Source organism: Danio aesculapii, chromosome 20 (genome assembly GCF_903798145.1).
Source record: "Danio aesculapii chromosome 20, fDanAes4.1, whole genome shotgun sequence".
NCBI classification, from domain to species: domain Eukaryota; kingdom Metazoa; phylum Chordata; class Actinopteri; order Cypriniformes; family Danionidae; genus Danio; species Danio aesculapii.
Window position 1 is genome coordinate 33,217,847 of NC_079454.1, and position 12,633 is coordinate 33,230,479.

The 12,633-nt window shown below is 33.1% G+C and overlaps 1 protein-coding gene across 1 annotated transcript in view; it reads right to left on the reverse strand.

The window, feature by feature from the left end:
* Positions 1-10,126, reverse strand: part of armc2 (armadillo repeat containing 2) — a 42,745-nt gene extending 32,619 nt beyond the window's left edge. The window contains exons 1-6 of the mRNA XM_056480717.1: positions 10,055-10,126; positions 8,943-9,247; positions 6,131-6,203; positions 5,878-6,049; positions 3,895-4,013; positions 2,479-2,524 (exon numbers count right to left, since the gene is read on the reverse strand). Coding sequence (XP_056336692.1) covers positions 2,479-2,524; positions 3,895-4,013; positions 5,878-6,049; positions 6,131-6,203; positions 8,943-9,157 — 625 coding nt within the window. The 5' untranslated portion in view covers positions 9,158-9,247; positions 10,055-10,126. The remainder of the gene's footprint in view (positions 1-2,478; positions 2,525-3,894; positions 4,014-5,877; positions 6,050-6,130; positions 6,204-8,942; positions 9,248-10,054) is intronic.
* Between the last annotated feature and the right edge of the window lie 2,507 nt (positions 10,127-12,633).

Sequence of the window (12,633 nt, forward strand, 5' to 3'; positions counted from 1 at the left end):
ATCCTGGAAGGGAAATTCAGACAGTTCGCCCCTGCACATCTTCAAGCATATGAATGTATTACAGGATGTTCAACATAGCATGAAAAGGTCAGAGCCTCACACCCACACAGCTCTTCATGATATTGTCTATTCTGTTAGAGCATTTGCATTGTGGACGAGCTGCAGGAAGCAGTGGGTTGCAAAAAACAACAGATCAAACGGCTAACAACTGGCATCTGGATAAAGAACCTTGAGAAACTGCTGCAGCAAAAAGTGGTTTAGGTTTACAATCTGATCAGATATTTGCGGCCACTGGCAAGATTGCGTCAGGAACAAGATTTACAAGATTGTGAGTCCTGTGCACGTCTATCACGTGTTTGACAGTAGGCTAGTGGTTTCAAGTGTTATTTGTTAATTTTTGCTTGTAATTTATTATAGTTTATGCAGATGCACTATGCATATAATAAGAGTTGATTATCACAATCAATCTAAATTATTGAAATCTTTCTAAATAGAGCTATTCAAATCAACTGGTGACATTATCTTCATTTCGCAATATACAGTTCAAGTCAGAATTATTAGCCCCCTTTTGAATTTTCTTTTCTTTTCAAATATTTCCCAAATGATGTTTAACAGAGCAAGGAAATTTTCACAGTATGTCTGATAATATTTATTCTTCTGGAAAAAAAGTCTTATTTGTTTTATTTCGGCTAGAATAAAAGCAGTTTTTAATTTTTTATGAACCATTTTAAGGTCAAAATTATTAGCCCCTCAAAGCAATATATATATATATATATATATATATATATATATATATATATATATATATATATATATATATATATATTTATAGTCTACAGAACAAACCATCGTAATACAATAACTTGCCTAATTACCCTAACCTGCCTAGTTAACCTAATAAACCTAGTTAAGCCTTTAAATGTCACTTTAAACTGAATACTAGCATCTTAAAAATATCTAGTCAAATATTATTTACTGTCATCATGGCAAAGATAAAATAAATCAGTTATTAGAAATGAGTTATTAAAACTATTATGTTTAGAAATGTGTTGAACAGAAATTGTGGAAAAAAATAAACAGGGGGGCTAATAATTCTGGAGGCTAATAATTATGACTTCAAGTGTACAGAATATCACAGTAAAACAAAATACCACAATGTCAAATTTTCCATATATATATATATATATATATATATATATATATATATATATATATATATATATATATATATATATATATATATATATATATATGTGTGTGTGTGTTTGTGTGTGTGTGTGTATATACAATCATCGGCCACTTTATTAGGTACACCTTACTAGTACGGGGTTGGACCCCCTTTTGCCTTCAGAACTGCCTTAATCCTTCGTGGCATAGATTCAACAAGGTACTGGAAACATTCTTCAGAGATTTTGGTCCATACTGACATGATAGCATCACACAGTTGCTGCAGATTTGTTGGCTGCACATCCATGATGCGAATCTCTCGTTCCTCCACATCCTAAAGGTGCTCTATTGGATTGAGATCTGTTGACTGTGGAGGCCATTTGAGTACAGTGAACTCATTGTCATGTTCAAGAAACCAGTCTGAGATGATTTGCGCTTTATGACATGGCGCGTTATCCTGCTGGAAGTAGCCATCAGAAGATGGGTACACTGTGGTCATAAAGGGATGAACATGGTCAGCAACAATACTCAGGTAGGCTGTTGCATTGACACAATGCTCATTTGGTCTAATGAACCCAAAGTGTGCCAAGAAAATATCCCCCACACCATTACACCAGCCTGAACCATTGACACAAGGCAGGATGGATACATGCTTTCATAGTGTTGACGCCAAGGTTTGACCCTACCATCCGAATGTCGTAGCAGAAATCGAGGCTCATCAGACCAGGCAACGTTTTTCCAATCTTCTAATGTCAAATTTTGGTGAGCCGGTGCAAATTGTAGCCTCAGTTTCCTGTTCTTAGCAGACAGGAGTGGCACCTGGTGTGGTCTTCTGCTGCTGTAGCCCATCCGCCTCAATGTTCAATGTGTTGTGCATTCAGAGATGCTCTTCTGCATACCCCTTTCTATCAGCTGGAACCAGTCTGGCCATTCTCCTCTGACCGGTGGGATCAAAAAGAAATTTGCACCCACAGAACTGCTGGATATTTTCTCTTTTTCAGTCCGTTCTCTTTAAACAATAGAGATGGTTGTGCATGAAAATACCAGTAGATCAGCAGTTTCTGAAATACTCAGACCAGCCCGTCTAGCACCAACACTCATGCCACGTTCAAAGTCACTTAAATCAACTTTCTTTCCCATTCTGATGCTCAATTTAAACTGCAGCAGATCAACTTGACCATATCTACATGCATTGAGTTGCTGCAATGTGAGTGGCTGATTAGAAATTTGCGTTAACAAGCAGTTGGACAGGTGTGCCTAATAAAGTGGCCAGTGAGTGTATAGTGTAGTAGAATAGATAAATCAATATACCTGGTTTTGATCCACTTTGACTGGAAACATCAATTCGTGGTCTCCTGTTGATCACAAACACACACAAACATACATACAGAGTGAATAGAGGGCACAAATGACATCATTGTGTTTGGAACAGTGGATAGAGGTCAATTACAAAACTTAGATGAACTTATATTTAAAACCGAGCATTTACAAAGTCTGCAGATATTGTTTTAACGTTAATGGTAATATTTACTCACAAAGACATGCAAAATATTATTTCTATATTAAGTTATTCTCATGAAATTCTGTTTTCCTGACAGACACAAGATGTCACTGTTGTGATATCCTGCTGCAGCTTTAATTACTCGATTTTTTTGATTATCTATAATTCTTCAACTGTCAGTTGTGGCAAAATCAGTAAATGGTGAAGAATAGAGTAAGCTTGTGTAAAATATGCGTGCATGTGAGAGCTATTGTAACAGACAGGAAACCACAGGTCTGCATGCTTGTATTACAGCTAGTCATGCACTGTCATAGTTCATTTTATCATAGAAATCAAGATATCCGTTAACAGTTTTAGTCTGTGCTGTAACTTTTACTAAAGTATAATGCAAATATTCATACTTTATCTTAAACTGATATTTCTTAAGGACTGGGGGGAAAATATGATGGCACAGATGGGGCATATTTGTGGCATTGATTGTGTTTGGGCTTTGAACATCTCGATAATGCCTCTTTGTTGATGGGATGCCTCGGCCGAGACGTGATCTCATCGTGTGAATCTCAAATGAGACTGTGCTGGTGGTCAACAGAACAGTCAGCCAGCCAGCCACAAGCGGCCTGCATAATCTAATATCGCTCCATTAGCAACTATAACAAGGATATGGTAGAGATAGATGGAGAGAGAGGGTTCTCTGCTTTACTTTTACTCACTATTAAATTCCAGATTGTCCGTAAATGCATCTAAATTGGAGGCATTGTGATTGTCACAAGTGGGCATTCTGGGCATCATACTGTATTAATGAGAGTGCCTGGATTTTAATAAATGAACTTTTTAAGGTGATGGATTACACAATTGTGTTGCCTATATTATGGACAATGTACATACATTCTCATAATACCGGTAACAAGTGAATTAATGACAGTGTAATCTACTAATCCTCTCAGAATGAGTTAGCGCCTGAACAGGGTGTCCTGTGAGTCAAGGACACACTTTTTTCTTTTACCGCTGTTCTTAGGCACAGAGAATAAGTCAATTTACAGCGTGAGTTTGATGATGGCAGTACTGGTTTTTATGAAGCCCAAATAAACAAGCACTTGATTCATTCAAATGCTGATTCCAGTATCAGATCTCAAACATTTTTTGTTTATTGAAAATACACAAAAAGAGTAAAAATAAAAGAACATGCATAAAGAAAAAACGTCTCAAAAAGCCTACCCTTGTTCGATAAGCGTGTGCAGATCAGTTTCAGAGGAGGATTTTGTTTTATGCTTTGTAATATCAGCTGAGCGTAGATTGTCTCCGTCATCTAGTTGGTCTCCTCCAATCCTTGCCTCTGGAGACATATCTGATCAGACAGACAACAACTTGGCTTAGCAATGAAATAAAAAATAAAAACCACGTGTAAAATTAATAATAATAATGTGTGTTTGTTGTGTGTTATACACATCAATGATGCATTTAGTTCATATACTGTAAAGCTGCTTTTATGGAAATATTTATACAGTTTAAAATAACAATGTTTTGTGCGTGCTGAATTTTCAGCAGCAATTACTTCAGTTTTCAAAATATCATGATCTTCCAGAAATTAATTTAAGAATCTAAATTGCTGCCTAAATGTCTGCCTATATTTATAAACAGCTTATTTATTTATTTTATTTATTTATGTGTGTATATGTATTTATTTATGTGTATGTATGAATGTATGTGTTTATTTATGTGTGTACAGTATGTATTAATTATTTAATTAATTTATTAATTTATTATTTTATTTATTTATGTGTCTATTTTATTTATCTGTGTATGTATGCATTTGTTTATGTCTATTTATTTATTTGTGTTTGTGTGTGTGTGTGTAAGTGTGTGTGTGTGTGTTTATTTATGTATGTGTATTTATTTATGTGTCTATTTATGTATTTATAGGTCTATTTATTTATTGATGTGTGTACTAATGTATTTATTTACTTATGTGTGTATGTATGTATTAATTTATTTATTTATGTGTGAGTTTGTATGTATGTATATATGTATGTATTTATTTATTTATTTATTTATATATATATATTATTTATTTATTTATTTATTTTATTTATGTGTGTATGTATGTATTTATTTATTTACTTATGTGTGTATGTATGTATTTATTTACTTATGTGTGTATGTATGTATGTATGTATTTATTTATATATTTATTTATTTACTTATGTGTGGATGTATGTATGTTTTTATTTATTTATTTATTTGTGTGTCTATTTATTTATTGATGTGTGTATTTATTAATTTATTTTTGTGTGTGTGTATTTATTTATTTATTTATATAAATTTATTTATATGTCTATTTATTTATTGATGTGACGTGTGTATTTTATTTATTTATTTATGTATTTATTTATTTACTTATGTGTGTATGTATGTATTAATTTATTTATGTGTGTATGTATGTATGTATGTATTTATTTATTTATTTATTTGTGTATCTATTTATTTATTGATGTGTGTATTTATCAATTTATTTATTTATTTATTTATTCGTTCATTCATTTTGATAGATAGATAGATAGATAGATAGATAGATAGATAGATAGATAGATAGATAGATAGATAGATAGATAGATAGATAGATAGATAGATAGATAGATAGATAGATAGATAGATAGATAGATAGATAGATAGATAGATAGATAGATAGATTTATGACTCAAACTTCAAACAATATGTACTGTAATAGATAAGCAGGATATAAATCAATTAAAGCACAGCCAGTTGGATTTATATCAACCGTTTACAGTCTAGCTCTGTCCTTCAGTATCCTTGAACCTTTATAATGATTTTATTACTTGTGTGCTTAGTATAAAATTCATTCTAGCAAACTACTGATATGACAAACACACACATTTGGTTTTCTCAATACAAACAAACTGAAGGCACACATAGCTGAGTTACATCCTGGGGATTTAAACTGATTTATATCAGATTTTTTTTGGAAGAGCCAATTCATTGGAAACACTTCAGCAACAATGCACATTACACAATGCATTTATTGAGGGTTATCAATCTGCCTGACAGATGAACTTGCAATATTAATGCATTGTGTTTTTCTATGATAGATGAAGCAATCCTATATCTTGTCATTTATAATTTCTTTTGTGACTTTCAGTACAAAAACAGACCAAGAAAAACTTCACATCGATTGCTAAAATGTTTTTTCTTACTTTTTGCATTTGGTGTCATAGGTGGCATTTTGCTAACGGATGTTGCTCTAAGCAGTCTGGCACGAGAACCTCCTGATCCAGTCCTGGTACCTCCTCGCTCTGCTGGGGGTTTGGGAAGAGCAGCTTCATCGTCACCTCCATCCTCATCCAGGGAAACAGACACCCTGGGTTTCTGAGATGGAGAGGTCTAAAGAGTTAGTGTTTCCTGTTTTGAGCTGAATAGTCAGACATAAAGGATTGAAAAGCCTCCTACATGTTCCAGCGGATTGAGACGAGTTCCAGATCCTGGCCTGGAGTCAGGAGCTTCAAAATGTCGGGCATGAAGACTAGAAAAGAGGGAAATTTGTGAAGGTAATTAAAACCAGTATAGCTGTCTTATAGTAATAATAAAGCAGTTAATATTATTTAATTAATATATAAGCACATTTTAAAATGTAGCAGTCTGGGTTCTGGAAGTAAGAATTCCATTCATTTTTATTAGTGCTGGGCAAAGATTAATCACGATTAATTCAAAATAAAAGTTTGTTTTGACATAATATAGATGTGTGTACTACTGTATGTATATTGATTATGTATAAATACATCTATATTTTGATATAAAATATATATGTACAGTCAGGGATGGGCAAAAATACATTAAAGTGTATTTTAAAGTAAAAAACCAAATACCTCAATTTTACATGTATCAAAATAAACTACAAAATACAGCAGCCACAAATGTATCAAAATAAAATTCTTTTACAAGGGAGCATGAAATTTCTCTGCAAACCTTCTATCAATAGGCTTATTGGATCAATCCCAGTATCATAAATACTGCCCATCCCTTTGTACAGTATATGATACAAATTGTATGTAAATTGAATCACATGTACATAATAGAGATGTTCAAGGATCATTTATAATCCTTTAAATACAAACCACTGAGCAACATGGATGTTTATTGATATAGTATATGCTCTTATTAAAGCCAGTTGTATAGATAAACCTCATCTATTTATTTTTTAAATGTTTATTGCTGAAATGAATGAAAATTACCCGTGATTTAGCAATGACATCTATAATTAAACTAGGTGAAAAACAGTACACAAAAAGTGCCCAGATTACTTTCTTATTGTGGCAAGAATATGAGGCATGCATACATAATTTCCATGGCAGACTGATTTTCCATGAGGCCATGGGAGAGTATTTGTGAATGGAATTGAAGTGATGTAGCTAACTGTAACAAGGTAACATGGGAAATGCAGTATGACCAGATTGCATTCATATTACAGTACATCCATTCATGCTATAAACGTTTTGGCATAATATATGCAAATTATATATATATTAATTACGCACATGTGATTGTAAAATATATATGAAAACATATATAGCTTTAAGGGGTTAATAATTTTGACCTTAAAATGATTCATAAAAAATTAAAAACTGCTTTTATTCTAGCCAAAATAAACAAATAAGACTTCCACCAGAAGAAAAAATATTATCAGACATACTATGGAAATTTCTTTGCTCTGTAAAACATTATTTGGAAAATATTTAAAAAAGAAAAAAATTAATTGTGATTAATATTTGCCCAGCACTATCAAAAATGTCATTTTTATCATTTTCAAAGCAAGTACTCATTTAAAGTATGTGCCTTAGTAGTTTGGATGCAGTCAAACAAGTTGCACCAAAAGAACATGCTCGACTATCAATACTTCCAAATGCCTTCATCAGAAATTAATTTATAGAGCTAGTTCCTATTTGAATACAACCAAATTCCCCAAAAGCTGCTCGCTTTACATGCATGCATTTACATTTTTATGTTCCTGCTGCTAGACAATGTGGCCTATTAAGACTATATGTAGGGGTAAATTTAGTGACTTGGTGGCACGAAGCAATTCCAGCCATGGGGCCCATTAGCCCTAATATGCACTCTTTGTATTGTTATTTGATTTATTTATATTTATGTTTTGCTGTCTTCTTCTAAGAACACTTAATCTTATTTTCTGAAATAAAAGTAAAAAGAATCAGGATCTAATAATGACATTATTTTATTTGTAAGACCCTCAACATAAAAAATATATGTTATATGATATTGGTTAAGTCTTTCCATGACTATATGCGATATCTGCTCCTCTGCACTGCTAAAATCCAGATTCACCTGACAAAATCACCTTACATGGTAACATACTTCATGCACAAGAAAATAAAGAAAATAATGGCTGTGATGTGTATCCAGGTGCATTTACTTGTGAAATGTCAATAATAGAACAGTGATAATGTTACAAATGATAATGTTTGATTATTGTTTTGTACCCAAAATACACACTGAACAGTTCCTTGTTTAAAACATTATTTGAAATAATATTACACCAAATAGGATGACAAAATTCCCAAATTGGTACCACTGCCTCCCATTTCCTTGATACACTGCAAATGATCAAATCAATCTTCCTGCACTCTCAAATTACTTTAATATTTGTATGTATAGCCTATATACAGTAAATATATGCAGACATAAAATATATTGTTTCCATGTTCATTATTAAGATATTTAAATCAATATCTTTATGTTTATATTATATTTTTATTTTAATTATGTTATTCACAGTTTAATTTGCAGTTAATTCCCTCACTACAGAAAGTAAGTCCAATTTGAAATACTTTTTTTCAAAAATACATTTTTATTATATACTTATTATTTACTTTTATTAAAGTACTATTACTATTACTATTATTTAATTTTATTAAATTACTTATAACTTTTTAATATATATATATATATTACAATCCCTACAAGAAAACAACAATTTGTAATACTTTTAATATTTTATTATAGATGTTATTTATCTATTTATTTAGCTGCTTTTGCTTAAAATAAAAAAATCACATGCAATTTCATTTTTTTTGGTTTGTGGCTGATAACTGTTTAATTACATTTTTTACGATTCCTACAAGAAAACAACAATACAGCTGGAACCAAGGCTTTTGAAAAAGTGAGAAGAAATTGTTGATCTCTATGATAAATTTAGATCTCTATGATCAATCATATAATGCATGCAAATCATGAGATGTCCTTTTACCTGAATGCAGATGGTGGTCGCCCATCACGTGCACGAGATGATGATTCTCCAAAGAGCTGCCGGTTTTTCTCCTGAGGTGTGAAAGGCCTCTGTGTGGCAAGAGATCTGAGAGAGCGTCGAGCCTCTGACACTATCTCTGCACTCGTCTGTCTCCTGTGGCCAGTGCTCATGTAAACGCCATCACTTTTGTTGTGCTGGAACTCCATTATAGACATGCTTTATCCATAAGGGGGATGTGTACAGGTTTCAAGGGCCTGAGACCTTGATCATTACCGTATAGCCAAAATGGATGGAAAGCTCCATAACTATAAGGGGAAAAATGGTAATCTTTTTACCTAATTAAAGGGACAGGACAGTTCACTCAAAAATTAAAAGTGTCCTCAGTATTTATTCACACTCAACTGGTTCTAAATGTTTATTCATGTTTTCTTAGATTGATCACAAAAGTAAGATATTCTGAAGAATGTTGGAAACCAGCAGCCAAAGTAGAATCATCCATAAAAAAAATACTATGGAAGATAATGACTTTTGCTGTCCAACATTCTTCAAAATATCTTCTTTTGTGTTCAACACAAAAGTCAAGCAGGTTTGGAACAATGTGGAAGGTGAGTAAATGATCACAGACTTTTTAATTTTCACAGAAAGTGATTATTTATTTATATTTTCAATCCTTTAAAATGATATCTTGTTTTCGTGTTTCCAATACATTCAAAAGCATGGAATAATTCCATCTGAAACACGTGTTGAACTGTTTCTAAACCGGAGTAACATCACTCACTCATGCACAGTGCAAGAGTGCAAGACAAGCATGCGCGTTCTCGCACCGTCACCATAGAAACGCACAACGCTGTTAGAGCAGATCGGCTGTAGCAAAACAAAACATTTAAAACATATAGTGGGACATAAAAAGTAACGTTAAAAAACGTTAATGGAGCAAAAAGTCGTATAATAAACCAGTCGAATGTACTGCGATCTTAAACAGTTCGAGTTAACCAACAAAACAATAATCTATTTAGTATAAAACATTGCCTGCAGTACACTTAATCAACTAATGATATTGGTCTTTAAGGCAGAACGTTATGTGATTAGCCCATAAAAACATTCCCTTTTACCTTGATTTAAAGCCGATTCTTGGTTTCACTGTTTTAAAAAGGTCATCTTTAATCCAGAAACGTCAGCGTGTGTGACAGCAAATAGAGGGACGCAAGCCAAAAGAGTAATCACGGCCACGCGCATGGTCACGTGACACACTGAGGCTTTTGTTGTGGGAAACCTGTTAACTCCTTTTGCTTCCTTTCTTTTTGTCATATTTGCTTACATTTATGCTTTAAATAGTTATAACAAATCAATTAGGAGTCATAATGCAAAATTACATACGGACTGCCGAAATATGTCAGGGTGTAGCATCTTGTGAAACAAAAACAAACAACATTATTTAGCTAACGTACAACGGAAAAACTAAGGTGAGAGTTCAAACACTGAGCCATTGAAACAAAAGTAAAATATGTGTATTTTTATTCATCTGAATCTAAATGAGTCATTACATCATATTCCTTCCCTATAAACTATTTAGTGTTCAATGAAAAACCATAAAGTTGAACAGAGACGCCAGGTGAAGACTGAGGCGACACGTTATCAGGTAAGCTGATGTTCATGAAGCCAGAATAACACAAACATGAATTTAAAAACTTTGTTAATAGAGGATACTTTCATGTATATCAAAAGGCTCTCGATGTAGTGAAGTAGATAAGAAGACAGTGTATAACAAATAAGCGTGCCCTCATGAGACATTTTCCCAGTGTATTTTCCCATTAAGGTAAAGTTGGTTTATTTTAATTTCTGCTTAATAATATAATTTCAGAAAAGTATTCTTTGCCAAATCTAAATAGTGGAATCATATTAGCAGCCAATGGCTATCAAAGTACAACATTGTTCACAGTCAAATAATTCTAATGTTGTTTTGAATCATAATTGCAAGTGATTTCAGACCGAATATTCAAAGTACCATGGTAAACATTATAGGGAGCATGTCACAAGTTGTCACTGAACGAATGTGCAAACATAAAACCAGCTTTACCTTAATTCATTTCCCTCAGAACTTTGTGCATTTAAAATTGCACAGCCTACGTCCTTATTAGGTAAAATACAGTTTATAAGAACTACCTGTATGTGTGATTTAAAAAAAAAAATAGGCCAAAAATTGTACAATTACAATAGAGTAAATGTAGCACAGTAATTGCATACATTAATAATATTAAGTACTTTTATTCAAAATAAGCAACTAATAAGTATCAGCCCTTGTCTTCTTTGTTTACTGTCTGTATTTTATTTTAGGGTAGTCAAACATCCTAACTGAGACTACCTTTTAATAACATTCATAAGCAAATCCACATACATTGGAAAAAAGTATATAAAAGTTCATACAAAAGGAAAAAGTCATCATAATGCAATGTTGAATTTATCCTCTCATGATGTTCAGCAGGCTTTTTTAGCCATTATACAGCAGACAAAACTACTTCGCAGGACTGCCATGGTTTATCTGACCCTCTAAATCTCTTTTTTTCCTCTGTTCCTCGTAAAGTAAAATGCACACATGTGCCATCTTTTGGCTCTGTGTTAGGATTTTAAATAGCCCTACAAGCTTCATTCTCATGGATACAAGAAGTCTCATTGGTGTAATGCCATTGGATGAGCTAGCCAATAAGGAGTTAGTACGAGAATGCTCATTGGCCAATGGCTTCATAGATATGGTTGCCCTCTTTCATTGTCACTAGGGGAGTGTGGTGCCAAGGATGGCAATCTTGATAACATTATGTCATGCATACTGCATTTCTCAGCCTGTCAGATTTTAGATTAAACGTGTCACAAGGTTAACACTGAATTTAGCAAGCTGCATAAACAGTGTTAATGTAATTATCTCATGAACCTTGACTCATTTGCACAAATACCACTGACACTGACTGCTCTTCCTCTACGTCACTGAGGTAAATTGGTTTGCCTTGCTTTGCAAGGACTGTCGTTTTTTCTTGCTGTTGTCGCCTTGGCAACCAGTTCCTTATGGCCTTTCTTGGACACACATGCACTCCCTCACCTGGTAATAAGACGAATGGAGTGATAGTGTACCAATGTATGATGACGAGCCTAAGCAAAGTGTTTACTCAGACTTTACACAAAGTAAGGACTGTCATACACGTTGAGCTTGTGTCAACATGTGGTTGAGAACCACTCCAGTTTTTTATGACTAAGCACACACAAAGAGATTTCAGTAGAAATTAGGTTAAAATCACCATGAATTATATTTTTAAATGAAATATTGTAATGTTGTTATCAAGATTTCCAGACATGGCAAAAGTACACGCATGCTTTACTCAAATAGAAGTACAGATACTTATGTTTAAAACGACTGGTAAAAGTTGAAGTACTGACTACACTTTTGTACTCAAGTAAAAGTAAAGAAGTACGGCCTGAAATATGTACTTACGTAAAAAGTATCCATCACTACTTCCTGTTTTAGTTTCACGCTGGCAACTAGACCTCACATCTTACCGATACATTTATACAAAATAACTTAAATTTCTGATTTTGATGTAAAAGTTGTTGCTAATTTTCGGTAGGAAAGTACCCTAGTAACATCACACTGCAATATTGCAAAACAACACTGCTCAAAAATCTGTGTATCATCATCCTGACT